The sequence below is a fragment of the Ailuropoda melanoleuca genome, chromosome 15 (genome assembly GCF_002007445.2).
Source record: "Ailuropoda melanoleuca isolate Jingjing chromosome 15, ASM200744v2, whole genome shotgun sequence".
NCBI lineage: Eukaryota > Metazoa > Chordata > Mammalia > Carnivora > Ursidae > Ailuropoda > Ailuropoda melanoleuca.
Window position 1 is genome coordinate 87964981 of NC_048232.1, and position 20884 is coordinate 87985864.

Here is a 20884-nt window from a genome sequence, read left to right on the forward strand (position 1 = left end):
TCCTCCTACAACCACCAGTCCCAGATACCTAGAGCAAGGGCTTCATGACACTGTGTCCTGAACGGAGTCCCTCATTTCACCCTCCAGGCCATGAGGGTGGCTGGTTCACAGTCCAAGGCTCAAGTGAGGTCAGTCTCAAGCTGCCGGTGATTGACCTATTCACTAGTCCGTCCTCCCTGTCGCTCAGATCAGGAATCTTGCTCCAACGTGTGCATTCTCCCGTGCAGACCCCATCACCTGGCCACGAGATCCTGTGCATCCATCCGCCCCCTCCCCCCTCTTGCCCTCAGAACAAATCCAGCTCCGCAGCGGCTCTAAAGCCCAGGGCAGGCTTCTGCCCCACCTCCGGTCATGCTCAAATCCTCATTACTGTCCTCCGCCACCCCTCAGCTTCTCCTGCTGCAAGGGCACAAACCGGCGTCACCCTGTGCGCTGGTCCGGGCAGGGTCCGGGTCTTCTTACTGTATCAGCACCCGGTGCGTACTGCTTTACAAAGCAGACAGGTGCACCTATTTCGTTTGGTCTTCCCATCAACACCCTACGCTAGGAAATGAAGCCTCCGCATTTACAGATAAAAAGCTGGGATCGTAACCACGTCCCTTGGCACGCGCAGCTACCCTCAGGCCAAGCCTGCGGGGACACACTACAGCGCTCTGCGGACCCACCACGGGAGCCACGCAGAAACTCGCCTCGCTCTGCCCGCCTGCGCGCGGACGCAGTGCGCACGCGCGCTGAGCTCCTCCTCCTGGCGGCTCCGCCCCCAGCCCCCAGGATGCACCGGGCGCGGCGGCGTTGCGGAGCGCCTTCAAACTGGCCAATCGTCGGCCCGAGACGCGCCTGTCGCGCCGCGTTTAAATCCCAGGCCGGGGCGGGGCCGCCGGGTGTCGCCGTCGCTCGGGTGAAGGAGGCGGTGGCTCGGGCGGGGTCCCCTCGCGCTTTCGGTAAGGGCTGCCCCCAGAGCTGGGAATTCCGTTGTGCTCGGCCGCGGAGTATAGTCCTGATCAGGCCCCCGGAGCTCCCGTCTTGGGGGCGCGCGGCCCCGGGGAGTGAGGCGCAGAGGGTCTCGGCTGCGCCTCCCGTGGCCTCCGGCCGCCATTCCCCTCCCTGACCTGGCCGCGGCCGCCCGCTCTCTCTGCTCCGGTCGGGGCTGCAGCGGCGCACACCGGCACCGGCCTTCACCGGGGAGGGGGGAGTGGTGGAGCGGGGGGCGTGGGCCCCGACATCTGCTCACCTGCTGGCCCCGTCCTCCCCGCAGTGACTCCCTGACAGCCCTCGCCGTGGAAGGAGGACACACCGGCGACGCGCCTTCAGCCAGCCAGCCAGCCAGCCAGGAGAAGCAGAGATGGATGTCCCCAAGGAGGATGGTACGTCCTTGTCGGGGCAGCGCCGTAGTTCAGGGAGCTCGGTGAAGATGTAGGTCGCGTTAATGCTGCTGTGAGAACTTAGTCTCGTGTTAATTCAGCGCCCGCCCTGTGCTCTGTGCCCGTGAGGCTCATGGTCCCTGTCTTCAAGGTGTTTGCATCCATCTAGCTTCTTTAGTTTTCGGTTTTCTGCCTCCCATTCCCCCCAGCTTCAGATGTCCATCATAGCAGGGATTCTTTCCAGTCCGACTTGCTATGTATACCCAGTGCCAAGAGCACTGCCTGGCACTTCGTAGGCACTCAGATACTAGTGGGATCGAATTTGATGTTTCCTGTTTGTGTTCATTGCTGGTTTCTGCTTGCTAAGGTTTGTTTAGAATCTTCGTGACTTTCCGGTCTTGTCCTGTCCCGGTCTGGCTTGAGCGACAGGGTGAGAGTACAGCCTCAGGAGATGAGTGAAGGATCATACCCTCTTATTTTTCTCCTAAAGCATATTGACATCCTTGTATCCTTTGCTCCTCACAACATCCTCGTGAGGCCGGTGGACTGGGTATCCTTGATCCTTGGCACTTCCGTTCTGCTAAAACGGTCCTAGGGACTTTGCCAGTTTCATCACTTCTTTGTTGTATCTAGAAAAAGGTATTTGCTGCTGCACGCCTTTCTCCTTTCTGTTATATCCTCGCTTTCAGTTACCAGTCCCTTCCATGGGCATGCAGGATCTGCACTGGTTGCTCTTGAGGACTTCATCCCTTCTGTCACCACCCCCTTCAGAGCCTCACTTTGTGCCTGCTGTCCATGCGTTCTTGCTCATCGTTGACGCAAATACGAATCCTTCCACCTCTCTGGCTGGTTTACCCATCTCTTTACAGGCTCCTCTTCCTCTGTTGTCTTCTGAAGCTAATCTTCCCCAGGACTTGGTCTGGGGTCTTTTTGTGTCCCCCCACACCCCAGGGACTCTCAGACATTCCCATGGCTTTAAACCTCATCTGCTTTGTAGTGCTGCCCACATTTTTGTCTAAAGCACAGTCTTTCCCCAGAGCTCACAACCCTGAGATCACGACTGAGCCGAAATCAAGAGTCAGTCGCTCAACCCACTAAGCCATACAGGCACCCCTTCTTGTTCCTTTTCTGTGTATTTTCCCTTTTGAATATACTGTTTCCCCCCTTTCATTTGATGTGCTACTTTTTACTAAGTTTTTTTTTATGTCTGTCTTGCATATTTCTTGTTAGATTTATTCACAGGTATGTGGTGTTTTTTGCTGCTACTATAATGAGGTCTTTTCTTCCATCATATCATCGAACTGTTCTTTGTAGATATGAATGCCGCTGATTACTGTGTGATAATTTTATTCTCAGGCACCTGCTTTTACTCTTTCATTACTTGTAATAGTATTCATTTGATTTCCTTGTGTCTGTAATCACAACATTTGTGCACCGTGATACTTTTACGTCCAGATTCTTTCCCTTGTCTGATTGTATTGGTCAGTGTACCCAGAACAGTACCCAAGCTTGTTGTGACATCATGGTCATGTGCCTGGCTTTCATGGAATTTCCTCTTTAGATTTCCATTAAGCCTCATGCTGGTTTGTGAGTTAATTTTCATATAGGTGTTAGTTTGGGTGCTCTTTATCAGTGGTTCCATTATTTTTTTTCCCTCCTTTCTACTTTTTTTTTCCCCCTTCCTGGGTACATGGTAGAATTGTACTTGTCTGCCCACTCGAAGTTGGATTCCGCTCAAGTGACTTGAAAGGTGGCCAGTGAAATGGGAATGCTGTGATACGTGTCACTTCTAGGTCTTTAAGAATTAGTATGGAATCTGCTCTTTCCCCTTTGTTTAGCACAGAGACCAGGCTCTCTGCCTGTGTTCTGCAGTGAGGAGGACGTGGAGCAGGGCCCAGGCCTCAGCAGATGTAGAGTTTGAGTGAGAAATACACTGCTAGAGATTTGGGGCTTTTTTGTTACTTCAGCATAAGTTAGCCTGTGCTGATAAAGTGTATTTGCTCCTCCTAACTTTAGAATGAATGCCTCCGGTAATATCCCATTAAACCTAACTTTGGCTTTTGGCTGGAGATAGATACTTTCCTTGTATGGTCAAGTGTATTTATTATGTATCTGTTACTTTTTATAAAGAGCTTTTAAGGTCAACAAGGTGTGTTCCATTTTTTCGTATGTCTTATTAGCATAGATGGACATGATGTAGGACTTTCCTTTTAGATCTAGTAATGTTAACAGTCATGTTACTGGATTGTGTAAAATTAAACCATCCTACAGCCCTGAAGTCCTGAAGCAAACTTCACCTAGTCATGATATATTCTTCTTTTTTTAATGTGTCGGTGGATTCTGTCACCTAATTTCCGGTTTAGGGTTTACATGTTACGAGCCCCGTCTGGAGCTCTCCTTATTGAGCTAACTCTGGAGGGTCGGGTATGGTTATGCTTGCTTCATAGACGTGAGTTGAAAGGTTTCTGTTTTCTATCCTGTGGAGCAGTCTGAATAATTTTGGAATGATACATTCTTGAAAGACTTGACAGAACTATCCTGTGAAACTGCCTGGGACTTGTGCTCCTTTGATGGCAATAGCTCTTGAATAAATAAATTAGTGCAGTTATTTTGTGATAATTGAACTATTAAGATTTTTTCTCTCTCTTCTGGAGTCAGTTTTATAAATAAGTCCACTTAAGTAATTTAAATACAAAAAATAGTGTTTTCTAGAAAATTGTGCATTTCAGCCAAATTCTTAGGGTTATGTGCATGGAATTGAGCAGATTAGCTTATGAATCTTTTAATTTCCTCCCTGTGGTTATTTCTCTTTATTTCATTTGTGCATTTGTGCTTTCTACCTTTTCCTTGATTGGGTAATTAAGAATAATTGAAGCGACTAATTAGGACCTAATTAGGATATTAGTATATTTTAAATTTTTCTAATTTTAATAAGCATGTTCCATTGTTTTTAGGATCAAATAAGATTTGATTTGCAAAAGTGCTGTATAAACTTGACAGTATGGAAATATCCACTCAGCGCATTTCGATAATTATTTGCCAAGTGTTCAGGCCCTTAGCTGGACATAAGGGAATTTGTGAAAGCGTTAGACATTTTCTGGCTTGGAGGAGCTTACAATCTAGTTGGGGCCCCAGAAGAGTAAAGGGACATTACAGAACAGCAAGGCAGCGCAGTGACAGAGGTCAGGTCTAGGTGGTTCAGGGAGCCCCTCCTCCCATATTTGGAGGAATGGGGGTGGATGGGGCGTGGGAGCTAGGGGAGGGAGCATTGCCCCAGGACCCACTGACCTGGAGCCTGAGGTTCCTTAGAGGGAGTCAGGCTTACAGGCGGGGCTGGTGAAGGAACTATGGTGAAAGTGTGGATGGGGGTACAAAGTGCACTTTCATCTGGGATTTCATGGTGGGCTCTAAGAAGAGATGGTCCTCAGCAAATACGAATGGAGTCCCAGTGGTGCATTTGAATAATACGAATTTGTTTTTGAAAGAAGAGTAGGTATTCTGTAGTTTGTAAGCAAGGTATTTAATTCTGGGGGACCTGAAGCAGGTGGTCTTTTGAAAATGGTCTATACCTGAAGATGACTTACTAGCTTTGAAAAACTTGTTGAATGACTTGGTGAATGAATTTATATTATATCTTAAAGATAAGGACTTGGACTTTTGGGTCAGCTTAGCAAACACAGAATTGCTGATACTATTTTAAAAAGAAAACAAAAAAAAATTTGGTAATCTAGAGCTCTCTATGATAATGTGACTGTTAAAATAATGATAAGGTACACTTTGGGGAGTGAAATTTTGTCATTGTTTTTATAGATGTAGAGACTGGTAATGTTTTCTCTTTGTTAGACCCAACCCTCAAATAATGCTGGACTTTTCCCCCCAGACATTCTTCTCTTGGCTGATGAAAAATTTGACTTCGATCTTTCATTGTCTTCTTCAAGGTAAACAGATGACTTTTCTTCCCTTGCCTTGGGTTTAACCACATTCAGTAAAGTCTTTCATTTAAATGCCATTGTCATTAATAATCCTTTTATTTAAAATAGTGCAAATGAAGATGACGAAGTCTTCTTTGGACCTGTTGGGCATAAAGAAAGATGCGTCGCTGCCAGCTTGGAATTAAATCATCACATTCCCGAAGAACCTCTTTTGCCAGCCTCGGAAAGTCACTTCACCTGGAGTCCTCTCACTGGGGAAAAATTTGTGGAAGTGTATAAAGAAGCTCACTTATTGGCCTTACAGATAGAAAGCAAGAGCAAAACCAAGGCAGCCCGAGATGTCACAGCTGAAGATCTTTGGAGCCAGGGCATGGAAAGATTTATACAGGAATCAAAATTAAAAATAAGCCTATTTGAGAAAGAAAATGAAATGAAGAAAAGCCCCAAGTCACTTAAGAGGGAGACCTATTACCTGTCAGACAGCCCCTTGAGGGGCCCACCACTTCTGGGAACCCAGACCCCCTCGGGCATGGCCCTCCCAAGCCCTCCTGCCCAGACACAGGGACCGCCACACTCACCCCGCTCTTCTTTGCCAGTGGAACCAAGTAGTGCTCACCCTCCAAACCAGGCAGGGACTCAGAGGAAGGTCATCAGCAAACTGGTGCGGCCCCGAGCTTCTTCTGTGAGAGGGAAAAACATTCATGTGGCCACTGAGCAGGTAGACACATGCACATACCAGAACTTCTGTCTGCAGAGCTGGGTGCTCCCCTTGCATTTTAGCCCATTTGGTTTATGGCCTTGATGGAAACCGTGACGGGGAGAAACTTGGAAATGTAGCTGTGCTTAGGGCTCGGAAGCATAGGAAGCATGGGAAGAAGAAGGTCCGAGAAGAGTAGGAACAGCATGGAGAGCTGGGTTTGGGGTGGATATGGACGGGGGCAGGGCCACCTTTCTCTTGTGATGACTTAAAAACACCTCCTGCTAAATGCCATTCGAAGTTTTTCCTTTTGCTTTGTTACAACACTGGATTTTCTACTTATTAGGGATTTCATGTGCATTAACAAGCAACTTCCAAAAATTCCCCTCCTGGAACAGCCACTAGGCGTCTTCCTTAGCTGTGAATTTGTTTAGGTTTCTTTCCTCCCGGGAATTAAACAGATGAGCTGTCCTGGGAAGTGGCAGTGGACAGGCAGGCCTTTGGGGTACGGCTAGCCAGCTCTGGTGCACTGGGGCTCCTGGAAGTTTGCAGGGCAGGGCCCTCGGGTAGGGGAAGGTGTCAGAGGGTGTCTGCTTCCAGGCTTTGCTGACGTGTCTCTGCTCAGGGGAGGAAGTTCCTGATTTGAGGAGAGGCAGCAGGTTGGAGCCTGCCGTGTGCCCTTTCTCAGCTCCACTGCTAACCCGGGCCCCAGGCCTCCGCTCTCTGAGCCAGTTGTGCAGGAATGGTGCTTTGTGGAGTCTGAGCAGGTCTGGGTCAGTGCAAACCACCCAGCAAGGGTGTAAGAGGTCCTTTTCCCTCTATAAGCATATCTCACGAACCGCATGACTCCCTGCCTTCAGAACCCAGAGCTGCTCCGAGCTCAAAGCTTGTCTGCCACACTGAAGCCTGGACAGGAGGCATGCTGGCTGTCTCTTCCCCTAAATAGCCGGGGCTGTTCCATTAATCATACAAACTCCCTTTGCTGGAGACCACTGGGATGTAAATTTCTAAAAGTGATGCGCGTAGAATGAGTGACATGGGTCTTATGTGGAGTATGTGGACCCAGGTAGGGGTTACAGGTGGACTCGGGCAATAAAGAAATGCAGTATTAGTACATAGTATAACACGGTATAACAGGGATGACCCTTGAAAACATGCTTAGTGGAGGCAACCAGACACGAAAGGTCACATTTTGTACGCTCCCATTTATAGGAAGGGACCACGATAGGCAAATTGTAGAGAGGGGAGTAGGTTAGTGGCTGTCTGGGGGGGAGGTTGACAGGGGTGGGAAGTGACTGCTAATGCCTAGCAGTTTCCTTCAGGGACAACAAGAATGTTCTTGGGTTGATGCCGGTTGCACAACACTGGATGTGCTAAAAATCACCGGCACGTACACTTTCAAATGGTGCGTTTTATGTTACGTGAGGCATATCGCAATTTAAAAATGCTGTCAAGGAAAAAGAAAGTTATTGTTTCAGTGCTGTGACTCTATGAGCTGCTACTGCTTCTGAATAGCGGGCCTCATTATGGGGGTGTTTATATATAAGCATGGGTTAGTCGTGAGTGCCCTTGTATCTGTTGTCAGAAGCGTATTCTTTGTTTGACTCTGCTGTGCAGAGAAAAACGGCTGCCAGTAGTCTTCCAAGAAGATTTATTACAACCGAGCAGCGTCTCTGCTAGAACGAGTGACCTTTTAATGAGGGATTCCTTTCCATACAGCATTTTATTTTATTTTATTTTTAAAGATTATTTATTTATTTATTTGACAGACATAGAGACAGCCAGCGAGAGAGGGAACACAAGCAGGGGGAGTGGGAGAGGAAGAAGCCAGGCTCACAGCGGAGGAGCCTGATGTGGGGCTCGATCCCATAACACCGGGATCACGCCCTGAGCTGAAGGCAGACGCTTAACCGCTGTGCCACCCAGGTGCCCCCATACAGCATTTTAAAATTTTTGTTGCTAGAACCAGTTTCCTCATTATCACATCCTTAAATAAGAATCCTGATTGAGGAATAGCTTTAGAGGCTGTCTCTCCTGTTAACGATCTGTCTTAGTATTGTTTTTAATGAGGAAGCAAATGCCATCATCGTTTTTGTCTGTGGTGATTTGGTGCAGGAAGTGAGCTGCTCTGTTCACTTCAATCTAGTTGATGAAAGGAGGAGCGTATGCGGCATGGGGAACAGAGATGGGGCCTGCGGTCGCTCTGAGTGGAAGCCTTGGTGTTTCTGTACATTGTTAAAGACCAGACCGTTCTCACATTTCATCTTAAAATTTTCAGCCTATGAAAAGGATACCAGCCAGTCCTTCCAATATGAAAGTCTTCAGTGAGAAGGAATCCCACAGGGACATGCCCCCTGACAAATCCAGCGCCACCCGGGAGCTCACTAGCTTGCCAGCTGGTGGAAGCCGCTTGGTCCAAGGCAAGCGATCCCTCCCAGTTCCAAACAAGGTGGGTCTGCCAGGCTGTGGGCGGGTGTGGCTGTGAGCAAAGTGAATAAGGGGGCAGCTCTCTATACGTGTAATGTGCCTTTGACTAAAATCAAGTTTAGGAAGGTTGAAAATGGGATTGGTGTGAGGCAGCCTGATGAAAGGCAGAGTGCACAGCCTGACATGCAGTGGCGGCTCCGGGGACTGGGGGAGGTTGGCATCTGGGTGTCTGGGCCGCTCCCTGCTTCCCTCACAGACGAGATGGGATGTCAGTGCTTTGACACCGCAGCTCACAGGCATGGAGACAACCGCCACAGCGCTGCCATTTCTTTCCTGGCGTTGTGGTTAAACTGAGCTGTGCGTAAGAGCCGCTGAAGTACTTGTTAAGATTGCCAGAAGCTGGGCCCTACCGCTCTGGACTCTGTGGGCGGGGCTTGGAGCCTAGAAATCTGCATTTCAGCAAGGTCCCAGGTGTTTCTCATGCAAGGCTTTGAAGAGTACACGTGAGCAGTACTGCTTGGCCTTTTCCTTTACATTCAAGATGACCGTTATTAAATTATTAGCAATTATTTGAAAACCCTATTTTTGCATTAAAAAGTAATGGGTAGATAATGAACTGTTTGATGACTCCTGTTTTTGTGTTTGTTTTTTATAAAATTTTGTTTCAGTTGGGGCTGAAGAAAACCCTGTTGAAACCAGCTGGTTATGCTGGTGGTCTTTCAAGAAAGTCCTCTTCCTCGGGATCCGTTTCAGCTGTGATTTCTAGCCCATGTGCTTCTCCAGCAGCCGGCAGGGGTAAGGCCAGTGGGGATCTCGGCGCCCAGACCCACCCATGCCTAGCGAGGCCAGGCCCAGCGTGCTATCTGTCCCTCTGAGACCGTTTCCACAGAACCACTTAGACTCCGCAGAAGGTTCTGGAGGATTTGCTGTGGCGTGGGGCAGGGGCCATTGTGTCAGGCGGGGTCCCTGCCCTCCCGGTGCTCCCCTTCCTGTGAGGAGAGGCGCTCTCAGGCAGGGGGGTTTAGTTTAGGGTGGCCCACGCAGGGCCAGAACTGGTGTATGCTCCAGGAGCCTACGAATGCACAAGGACGTGGAGACCAGCCTATGGACGTGTAATCAGACACAGGTTTTAAAAATAGGACTGTTCCAGATAATTTAGGGCATATGAACCTTGTAAACTGGGCGTTTATTTAAATCCCCACACTCAAACCCAATGAAATTCAGGGTACGTTGTCATCTTAGCGAGCCGAGGGCACCATCTAGTGGTGAAGGAAAGAAGCCCTAGTGTGCTGGGGGAAAGGCCTTCCAGTCCCTTCAGGGCTCACCCCTCTAGTCCTCTGCTATTTGCTTTATAGACGAATGTGGATCTTGTTCACAAAATGTGACAGGCGTTCAACTCTGGAATCAGACTGATGTGATTTGGAGTCCCGACTGCCCGGTGGTGGCGAAGAGCTGAAGTTGTTTCTGTAACTGGACGGATGGCAGGACGGTGCCTCCCCTGCCGTGCTGTCATGGGCTTTAGAAGGGGTGCGCAACGGGCCCACCCCGGCCTCTGTGGTGCATGGCCCGTGATCGGGGAAAGGGGCTTCTGTCAGATGAGGGGCGGTGAGGTCTGTGTGGCTGCCATGTGCAGGGCCTCAGCACCGTTTGTCCTGAGGATTGCTGCAGTCCTACCTCTTGTAAAGGTGCGAGATGGACGTTGAGAGGGCCTGACAGTGTGTGTGTGTGTGTGTGTGTGTGTGTGTGTGTGTGTCCTTCTGCGCTGTGCGCGGTCGGGGCTGGCCAGGTCAGATGGGACAGCTTGGGGGAAGAGCGCTGTTGAGGCTGTGCACGCTGTGTCGTAGGAGCTCTGGTATCAGCCTCTCTCTCCAAGTTCTTCTGTAGGCGTCTTCCCAGACTGACATCTGTGTGGGGCATATTGGCACCTGAGTACTTTCCACCTGGGTTTAGCTTTCTGTTTTCGATAGTGCCCGTGGTTGCTATGACCCCACCTCCTTGGGATTTGAAGGAACCAACCAGTTATGACTGCGCCTTCTCTCCCTGTCCCCTCCCCACCTCCCTGACCAGAGGGGTGGGGCACGTCACTACACTGTCCGCTTGTGGCCACTCAGCCAGGGTCAATGTGTGCTGTTGACAAAATCAGAGAAGACGGGAGAGCTTAAATTTACGTATACTTATATGCATCTTGGTAATGTGTCTAGAATTCGTACCTTAGAACACACTCAGCTAAGCCAAGAGCAACCAAGCTTGTCCTGTGTTTGAGGACATTACCTGACGGGCATGCAGAATGTTGCTCCCTGGTCCTATGTTTTATCATATGGACATCATCGTGATCAAAATAAATGATTTTCTTCACTTGAAAACTTTTTAGGTGTTTGTTAAGTAAGTAACTTCATAATTTAAAAATAACATGAGCTTAAGTGATAACCAGGTTTCGTGTCTCCTCTTCCAGCTAGATCCAGTGAACCCGCAAGCATTTCTGCAGGCAGTTCCCCGCCTCTGTCGAACAGCAGCCCGTCAGGCAGGACGGGACCTGCCACACCGTGGCAGACTGTGCAGGCAGGCCCTGCGGGTACCTCCTGTGGGCAGAGCAGATGGGCCGCGACGGCCGAGGTGATGGCGGAGCCGGCCAAGGCGCCCACCCCAGGGGTTCTCGCCCGAGCCCCGACGCCAGAACGGGGAGGCCCGGGGCTGAGCTCCGGCTCCACCTGGTCACAGCCCTGTCAGTTGAATGCAGCCTGGAATGCGAGAAGGCGTGACTCCTCCCTACTCTGCAGGACTCGGGCTGTGCCCACCCCTACAAGTCAATTTAAGATCCCCAAGTTTGCTACTGGTAAGGAGTGGGTCATTTTTCTCGTTTTTAAAATATTGAACAGATTCTACATAAGGTTTTCAAAAAGTGTTTGTTGTGGTGATGCTGGTGTTTTGGCTTTCTCTTTCCTTAAAGCTCTTTGAAGGTGTTGTTCTAGCATCTTCCAGCTTGCGCCAGTTTGGACGAGAACTCAATGGCATTCTTGTCTCACAGTCACTCCTCTCTGTCCCATTACTGTTCCTGTGCTGCTGCCAGAAATTTTTCTTTTTCTTTTCAGCATTTTATTAGGAATTTCGAGGTGGCTTTCTTTGGGTTCATCCTTCTTGGGGATTCCTGAGCCGCTTTGATCTGTGGGTTGATATTTGCATTAATTCTGGGGGAAAAAACTTAGCTGTTCTCTCTTCAGATCTTTTTTCTTGCTTCCTGTCATTTCCTGGGACTCTAGTTACAAGTATTACAGACCTCTTGATGTGGTCTTGTCGGTCTTGGAGGCTGTGGGTTTCCTCACCTTTTCTTGTATTTCAGTTTGGACGTTTCAAGGTCATGTCTTCACATTCACATCTTTCTTGGCTGTGTGTTTAATCTGCGGTTAAGCCCATCCAGTTAATTTTCTGTTTCTGATATTATAGTTTCCCCATCTTTGTCCTAACAGTGTTTGTTTAAAATCTTGAACATATTTATGACGGTTGTTTTAAACTCTATTTCTTCTAATGCCATTTTTCCTGTCATGTTGGGGTCCATTTCTAGCGGCTAAGTTTTTTTCTGGTGATGGTCACATTTTCCTGTTTCTTCTCATGTTTAATAATTGTTGATCATCTGTTAGACGGTGTACGTTCAGAATTTTTGAATATCTGGGTTTCGTTGTCCTGCTTTAAGGAGCTGAATTTTGCCCTGGAAGGCATTTAATTGTGGGTCAACTTGATCCTTTTGAGGATTCTTTTTAAGCTTTGATGGGGCAGGTCTTGAGTAGCCGTTTACCCTCGGGACCGGGCAGCCCTGCTACAAACACGTGGTCTGGTGGAGTCCCTGCCGAACGTGCTGTGTGCCCATCTGGCCAGATGGACATGGCGGTCCCCCAGCCCTGTGCAAGTGGTAGCAGTTGTTCCGGTGGCCGTCTTCATCTTGGCCTTTCAGAGTCTCACGCTGCACACGTGCTGCTGTTTCCTGCGCAGCCGGGGTCTCGGACTCCCTCCCCGTTTCTCAAGCTCTTCCTCTGTAGCTCCCACCTGTCTAGGTCTGCCCCCCAGCCTGCTCCGATCAGTAAGACTGCCGGCCTGGCATGGCCTCTCCCCGCCTGCACCTACATGGTGGGTGTTTGGTCGAGGTAAATTGACCTAAGAAATGTGTATAATGTGAACGTTGTACAGAGCAGACTCAAGGGGCATGGTAGTTGTAGCCTCTGCCAAGTGGATGTGCTTTCCAAAAAGGCAGCCGTTCAAAGTTTCCAGCACCGCCGGCCGGCACAGGTGGCCTTTATGGCCAGAAGCCTCCTTTGGAGGACCCAGGCCTCCTCTGTCTTGTTCTGCCATGATTAGTTCCTCTTCCTCGTGCTCCAGTACAGCTGCTTCCGCGCCAGCCTTCCCACCTGCCGGCAGTGAAGGTGGGGTAGGCGAGGAGGAGCAAGGATCTTACCGTAACTTGTATGTGCCACTTCCACCTCTGTCCCATGGCTCAGGCCTCAGTCATGTGACCTACTCGCCTGCCAGGGATGCTGAGACATGTTGTCTTCCGCCTCGCCAACGTTTCTTACTGAGAGGAGAGTGGCTATTGACCAAACACTAGCAACCTCGGCCAAGTTAGTGAACAAGGTGAGAGGTGAGGGCCGAGAGGCAGCCGGAGGCCGGCTCATGTAGCGCCTTGTGACCAAGGAATGGTTCGGAGTAATTCTCAGTGCGGGAGGCGCTACGGGACAGGGCTTCAGGCCTTCGGTAGATCCCTCCCCTGAGGGACGAGCAGGCCCTTGTGGTCAAGCATGGAAGCTGGGAGAGCCCTGCAGAAGCCCTGCCGTGATGTGGACTAGAGCTCGTGGTGGGGGAGCATGCGGCAGCGTGGACAGGGACCTCCGCAGGCCACCCAGGTGCTGCCACCATCAGGGGAGGGCTCGAGGAAGAGCAGGCCTGGGGCAGAGCCCCCGGGCCCAGGTTGGACCTGTCGAGTTGGAGGTGCCGCGGGGCTCCCGTGGGCGGTGTTGAGCAGGCTGCTGAATGTGTGAGTTGGGATCCCGAGGGAAAAGCCACATCTGGAGATAAAGTGTAGGTTCCAGCAGACAGCTCCGTGGGTTCGCAGAGACGGGTTCTTCAGGGGTGTCCCACGGCACAGGGTGCGCGGACTGTGTTCAGCAGTGTTTGCTTCCTTTCTTGCCAGATGCTCAAAGCCGTGGCATGCCTCTGGCAGCCTTTCCTCCAACGACATTTGTCTGCTGGTCTTGTCGAGCTGCAGACGCCACGGGACTTGTACCAATTCTGCTGCCTATTGGCTGCTACTGTCTGGTGCCCGTTCTGTGCCCTTAAAGCACCCGCAGCTCTTCTGGAATCTGCTTCTCCTTTCCTCACAGTGTCAGGGACACGGCTGTCTCACGAGCTCCTCTCCTCATTTGCCCTGGGTCAGACTGTTCCCATAAAGTCGGGGCTGGCGAGTCTGCGGGGAGCCACCACACTACTCAGAACACCCCACTCTGCGACGATGGCAGCGTGCCCCCTCTGGCTGCGAGCACGTGTGGTCATGACACTAGCTGTCATTGTCGAGGGGACACGGGGACAATGTGAACAGGGCCCCACGGTGGAGCTTTCAGTGTTTGAGGAGAGTTGCCCCTGGTGAAGAGCCCCAGATGGTGGGGTTATCACTTCTCCACGTGTGACTGACTGCACACGCTTCTCTCCTGTCCCAGGTGAGCCCCCAGACAGCGCAACGCCGAAGTCCTGTCGGGCACAGAGGCCACAGTCCTGCACGTCGGCGGGGAGGTGAGGAATCACTGCGTCCTGTGATTTTAGGTCACTCTGAGAAGGAAACTGGCCGCCTCTCAGAGCATCTCAAGCATGTGTGTGGTGGCCCCACAGCCTGGCCCCACGTGGCCTGAGCCCCGGTCTGTCGGGGTGCGACCTGGGCTCCCAAGGGCAAGCGTCATTGCCATCCACCTCTCGATAGTCAACAGACTTGCGGCCTGTGGTGTAACGTGCCGACTCTCAGGCCTGACCTGGTGGCGGAAACGTCTACCCCCACAAGTGGTAAAAGGAGGCTCTCATTTGTGCCACGGGTGAAAAACTGGTGTGGTGTTGTTGGTCAGACTTGGTTTTGAATCCCAGCTCCGCCGTCCCTGGCCTGTGACCTAGTGCAAGTTCCTGGACATTCCTGACCTCATTTCCTCAGCTGTGCAGTGGGGACGGTGCGCACCCAGCACAGCAGACACTGCGGACAGTAAGAACACGCGCACACACGCGTGCACACACGCACGTGAGGCCTAGGCTGGTGACTGTCCTCCCCCTGCCACCCTTTACTGCCACCTACTGGGGTCAGAGGGCGACGGCTCGGCTCTCTGGGCTTCCTGTCCCAGCTCTGCTCCACTCTGCGCACATCCACCGCTCGTGGGGGCAGCAGTGAGGACGCTCCCCCAGGGGAGCAGTGTTTCTGGGGCCTGCATGCAGCCAGGATGGGAGTGCTGCTTTGCACATGGGCGGGGTGGGGTGGGGTAGGGTGGGGAGGTGTGGGACAGGGTGGTAAGACAAGCTATGACTCAGACACCGGAGCAGGGGCTCTAATGCTGGCTCTGGACAGACTGGCCTGTGCCGTCTGCGAATCTTTCCATGACCCTGGACTTTCATTTACTTGACTGTGAACTTGGGAGGTGCTCCTTGGGTTGGACCCACGCTTCCCCTTACAGCGTTAGCAGTGCTGAGAGTCTTTCCCATCACACCCCTACCCAGATGGCTGCAGCCTGCCTCACTTTACCACTGTGCCTCCGTGCTCCACCCGTGCAACAGGACAGTAGTTCCTGCCTCCCAGGGTTCCTCTGAAGACCATATTTGTTTGCATTTTTATCTGTTCTCGCTGGAGTTCAGCAGTAGAGGGAGTAAGGCAGTGGTTCCAGAACTCTGCAGACAGCGGCTTCTTGACTTGAGAGCGCCTCACCCTCCTGCCGGTGCCGCTGGAATGATTCAGTTTTGCAGTTAATGTTAATTCAAGTTTGTTTTCAGACTCTTTTGGAAGCACGTAAAGATTGTCCTTGACTATTGGTGTGTCATCCGTGGCTCTCCTGGGGGCGGCACGTTGGGAGGACAGCCTTGACTTGTTTATTTAAAGATAGCAGCTGGCTCCACACAGATGGGCGGGATTCACTGGCCGTCGAAGCCACATGCGTTGCCAAGGTTGGAAGGAGGGATGTGAGAGAAATTAGCAGCTGCCCTGATTTAGTCATGTGTGCTCACATGTGATTCAGGTGCCCTTACCACTGGGAATGAGTGGACACGCTCGTGAGCCCAGGCCAGGCTCCACTGTGGGTCTGCATTTCCTTCTGGAAATATCTACCCCATCAGAAGGTGACTTTCCGATGTCCTCTGAACCTCCCACGCAATGCGTCTGCACAGCACCACCCAGACGGTGCCATCACGTTTGGTCAGAACCTGCTAGAAGGGTGGAGAGGCCACTCATTGAGGAACCAGAAACCCACACCAGGGCCTCCCAGGGGGCTGGGGGCAGCCCTTCCTTCCCACAACAGACCTCCAATAGGCTTCGCGGGCTTTAATCTTTTATGTTGAAATCATAGGACTTTTTACTGTGTTGGCATATTGGTGGAATGGATTTTTTTTTTTTTTTTTGGTCATGTCTGCTGAAGACTCCAATTTTGTTTTTCTAGGGTGATTGTCCATAGCACTCCTGCTAGACGCTCATCAGTGGCGGCCCCACAGAGTCTTGTAAGCAGTACTAGGACCCCCATGAGTACTAAGCACGTGTCAGCCCTGCCCACACCTGCCAGCCGTCGGCTCTCTGGCCTTCCATTTGTGACCCCTAAAACTATGCCCAGAGCTCTGGCTTCACCCCTGTATGTGTCTGCTCGGCGGCTTTCTTCGGAGCCCCGGGAAAAGTCTTCAGTGAGGTAAGAGGTAAAGGCTGCAGTAAGTTTGTCTGAGATTCCTAAGACCCCACGTGATTCTTGCACTGGAAAGGCTGCCTGGTCTGGTGGCTGAATCACTTGTCGGGAACCAGCCAGGCCGAGGTTCATCACGTCTGCTCACTGACGGCCACAGGAGCCTGTCAGTGGCCCTCTGAAGCAAGGGAGAGCACCTGCTCGTTCCACCATCATAGTCCCCACTGAGCGTCCTGTCCTGGTTGGGCTGCTGGGCTGGGCAAGGAGGGAGAGTGTCTGCCCTGATCCCGCGTCTCTGTGGGCCGCAGCCTCTCATTGGGAGGACCCCTTGGACACAGGGCTCAGTAAGGTGCACTCACATCCAGAGCTCTGGGGTCTGGTGTGGTCTTTGCGACTGGGTCCCCGGGAGAGTCCCGTGGTCCGGCTGCTAGGGTCTTGGTCAGGGGTGACCACACTCAGGCTTCCTGAGAAACAGACTCTGAATTCGCAAAGGCATCTGCTCTACCCGCCTCTCCCATCTCCTCTCCCCCTCTCCCATCTCCTCTCCCCCTCTCCCATCTCCTCTCCCCCTCTCCCATCTCCTCTCCCCCTCACCCCATCACTTCGCTCCACCATGATGCCCGCTCACCGCGTGGCAGATAGGCCCATCCCGCATCCTCTCCGCCGGAATGCTGTGCCCCTCCATAATTGAAGTCCAAGTTCAAGGGCCAACTCAGGGCCTTTCCAGAAAGCCCCACCTCCCCACCCGGTCACTCTCTTCCATTTTCCTGCTTGATTTTCTTCAGAGCATTTCTCTCCTTGCTGCCAATTGTGGAGTATTTGTCCGCTTACGAGATTCCCCAGGAAAGGGGAGTAAAACAGGCCCGTGTTGACAGCAGGCTGGCAAACTGTTAGAGCTGAAAGGACCTCAGAGACCATTCCATCTTTTTTTATTTTTATTTACAAGGAAGCTTAAGGTGGGAAGGGGCCTCGCTCATGGGCAGAGCTCACGGACGGAGCTGCAACGAAGGCCAGGGTGCGCTGTCCCACACGACACGCCTCCCCCAGAACAAGAACCAGCCCAACAAGCTAACACACACAGAAAGCCCTCCTAAGATTTTCTGTTTTTCTGTCTGGCAGAGCTGCACCCACGAGGGGGGGCAACAGCAAGGCTGCCTCTAGGCGCGAGGACTCGTCGCCTGACGGGCCTTTTTCCCCTCCGTCGGCCGTGCCGCAGGCACTTCACTTTTCTCCAGAAAAGAGTGACTTGGCTTTTTCAAGAGGTATCAGCACAGAAGTAGAGCTGGACGCAGCCCCGCCGCCTGGAGATACACCTGCTAGTGAGGTACTTGTGTTGCCCGGATGAACGGAATCTGCCCCGGACGCCGCGGGCTGACTCAGCACGGTGGTCTCCAGAGTCACTCTCCAGGACTTGATCCGTCGTCCCTGGGCCCTCCAGTGGCAGCCGTGCCAGAGAGGGAGTGAGGACCTCCAGCCTCTAGCAGGGGCAGAAGCCACACCCCTCCCCCTATGCTTGACCAGAGAGGGCGAGGGCTCAGAGGACGGGAAGGGGGAAGCAGGGCAGCAGTGGGAGGGTTGCTGGGAGCTACAGTGTGGGCTGTTGGTCAGAGGGAGGTGGATGGGGGTGGGGGCAGCGCGGGGGGCGACCAGAGAGGAGAGAACTCGGGCCGTGCACACAGCCAGCTCTCCCCCTGAAGGCCCATGCTTGCCTGGGTTTCCTGTTTCCTCAACACGGGGCGACAAAAGGATACGAGACTTGCCTTTAAGTCTTGTGTTCTCATCTAGGCTATTCTCGTGGATATCAAACTGGATCAACTTGCCATCACTCCGAAAGCGGAAAGCATGGCCCTCATCGACGTCCCTCTCATTGACTTTTGCAATAGTCCAGAAGCACGCGTGGCTGTGGGGTCTGAGAGTAGACCTCTGATCGACCTGCTGGTAAACACTCCGGACGTGAAGAGAAGCACTGCGTCCAAGGCTGCACAGGAGGTGGGGCAGGTGAGAGGCAGCAGAGGCTCCACGGTGGCCTCACCTTGCGTGGCCCCCGTTCTTGGTTTGTTCCTCATCCCAGGGTGCCTCACGGTGCCCCTGAGCGTGGTCAGTGAGGTTTCTAAAGTGACATGGCTCAGGGCACACTCCATTGGTGGCATGAGCTTAGAATTTACCCAGTCCTGCTATGGGATCCTGCCTGGGAAGCCCGGGGCTCTCTGAGGGCAGGGTGTCACATCGCTGCCACTCCAGGTCCCCCAGTGCCCATTGTGTGACAAGGGAACTCAGAGTGCCACGTGACATTTCCTCCTTCCAGCTTCTTAGACGTGACAGTTGAACGTCAGCATGCCTGAGCCAGGTTTCCCGAGCGGTTCGTGGCACTGAGCCACGGCAGAGAGTGTTCGAGGGCAGCCGGGTCTGTAGGGAGCTGATGGGCTGCGAGGGGCACTGTGGCCACGCTGCTCACCTCCCGTTGCTTCTCTCTTGCAGCTGATAGACTTGGCTTCTCCTCTGATCCAGCTGAGTCCCGAGGCTGACAAGGAAAACGTGGATTCTCCACTTCTCAAGTTCTGAGGAGAATACAGTCCTCTGTGTTTTAGTCTTTCTAAAAGAACTGTCAGTCCTAAGGTGGATTTCAACCCTTAGATATAATCACAGGAGTTGTGTTGGGGGAAAAACTAACCCTCAGGAAAGGTCCCATGCCCAGAGGGGGTGCTGCAGGACTGGGGGTTTTGGGGCTCCCGAGGTCACTGCTGCCCCGTAGCTCCCCTCTGCGCTGCCCCGAGCACCGGGCTGGAGCATGGAGTTGCAGTCGCTCCAGATGAAGGCTTTCGTTTTGAGTCTTCTGTATGTAAAATAGCAAGTGACTGTTTTTTAAAATTAAGTTTGTATGAAAAGTAAAATATTCTAGATTTAAATTAAATTGTAAAATAAATGAAAATTATTAAAACACAGCTTGGCTTTTAAGGTTCTCTTGATTTTCAAACATGCATAACTATTTTTATTACTATCAAATTTAGGTTATCCAAACTTTATTTTTTTTTAAAGGTTTTATTTATTTGTCAGAGAGAGCACAAGCAGGGGGAGCGGCAGGCAGAGGGAGAAGCAGGCTCCCCACCGAGCAGTGAGCTTGATTCAGGACTTGATCCCAGGACCCCAGGATCACAATCCGAGCTGAAGGCAGATGCTTAACCAACTGAGCCACCCAGGTGCCCCTAGGTTATCCAAACTTTAGTTGTTTCTACAAGTAATTTTCAGAATTGAGTGTGAAGAAAAATTGGTTTAAACGCAGACCCCAGGCTCCACCACCCAGGTCTGGGGCAGGCCTAGTAATCTGCACTTCCAGCACACACTCTGGGCACACCTTTAGAAGAGGCTTCTCCGGTGGGGGGCGGGGGGCAGGGGCAGGCGGAGGGAGAGGTGTGGGAGCTGAGGCCGAGCCCTTCTGGACACGGGTGATGAGCACCGCTCTGCCATGCTCCTTCCGGTGGAGTGTATGTGCTCCATACACTACTGGAAAGTGTATTCCCTGCCTGAAGCCATTCTGATTTAATATTTTCTAAAAACTAGCTGGCCTGGAAGCTGCTGATCTGTATAGATTCCTCATTTTTTGAGGAAATTTCTCAGTCCTATTTCAGTGGCCTTACAGCAGACAGTAGTCATGGGAGCTGCTTTTTGGGTTCCCATCTGGTGTTTCCTGCCCGACACCAGGGACCCTCGGTCCACAGAGCGCCGAGGGAAGCAAGCTGGTGGCCGTGCTTTGAGCTTTCTCCGGTTAACGCCTCAAACAGAAAGGCAACTCTTGTGCTATCAGAAAAGGCAAGCGTGCATCCTGGAGAGCATTGCACCTCAGAGGAAAGCTGTACATTTAAAGGCAGGAATGCTTGCAAGTGTGAGTGCTGACTCTGGAAGCAGGGCACCTTGCTCTAGGTACACTCCCTGGCCGGGGTGGGGGGGGGCAGAAAACCGACCGGAATCACGGCGGCCCACTCCCCCCTCGTCTCTTCCTGTGGGCAGCAAGAATGCTAGAATCCAATATTAATGCCAGGGTCCTCTGATGTCTGGTGTGGCCCCTCAATTCACAGTGGAAAACCCAAAACCTAGAATTGAATTGATTCATTCACATGATATTTACATTTTATTTATTTATTTTCAAGTAATCACACCCAACATGGGGCTGGAGCTCATGACCCTGAGACCAAGAATCACATGCTCTTACTGAGCCAGCCAGGCACCCCACATGTTGATGGAGACTACTATAGGCAGACTGCATTGCTCCCAGGGATGCAGTGGGGAGCAAAGCTCATGCATCCCCCCTACTTCTGGGGGCTTAACAGTTTGGTGGGAGGTAGGGACATTAATCTCTTAGCTAATATATGATCATTCAGTGGGGCTCTGGCCATCCCATCTCCTCCAAGGCCCTTCCCCTCCCTCAGGCTGCCTGGGGAGCAGACAGGCTTTTCTTGAGGCCCCGGGGCATCGCCCAATCCATAAGGACCCCGGGGCAGGACAGGAGTAATAGGATTTTAATTCTATTAAAAAGACATGCTCCGGAGCTCCTGGAGTGCTGGCCCTGTTCTCCGCACG

At 51.9% G+C, this 20884-nt stretch overlaps 1 protein-coding gene across 2 annotated transcripts; it reads left to right on the plus strand.

Annotated features, from left to right (window-relative positions):
• The first annotated feature begins 787 nt into the window (after positions 1-787).
• Positions 788-19245, plus strand: GTSE1 (G2 and S-phase expressed 1). Of its 2 annotated transcripts, none has more exons than XM_011229409.3 (12): positions 788-941; positions 1256-1364; positions 5242-5299; positions 5402-6011; positions 8269-8439; positions 9086-9212; positions 10870-11250; positions 14117-14189; positions 16079-16318; positions 17429-17633; positions 18095-18307; positions 18788-19245. In XM_011229409.3, the coding sequence occupies exons 2-12, from the start codon at positions 1343-1345 to the stop codon at positions 18869-18871; spliced, it is 2184 nt and encodes a 727-aa protein (XP_011227711.2). In that variant the 5' UTR covers positions 788-941; positions 1256-1342; the 3' UTR covers positions 18872-19245. The 2 variants fall into 2 exon arrangements, with proteins under 2 accessions (XP_011227711.2, XP_034499441.1); XM_034643550.1 differs by having other exon boundaries at positions 18095-18298.
• Positions 19246-20884: the final 1639 nt, after the last annotated feature.

What these genes read in the sequence shown, in the direction of transcription:
- GTSE1 (XM_011229409.3), top strand. Translation starts at nt 1,343, where the DNA reads ATGGATGTCCCCAAGGAGGATG. An exon ending in GGATGTCCCCAAGGAGGATG is followed by an intron (nt 1,365 to 5,241) that starts GTACGTCCTTGT and finishes TTTTCCCCCCAG; the next exon opens with ACATTCTTCTCTTGGCTGAT. An exon ending in CTGCACAGGAGGTGGGGCAG is followed by an intron (nt 18,308 to 18,787) that starts GTGAGAGGCAGC and finishes TCTCTCTTGCAG; the next exon opens with CTGATAGACTTGGCTTCTCC.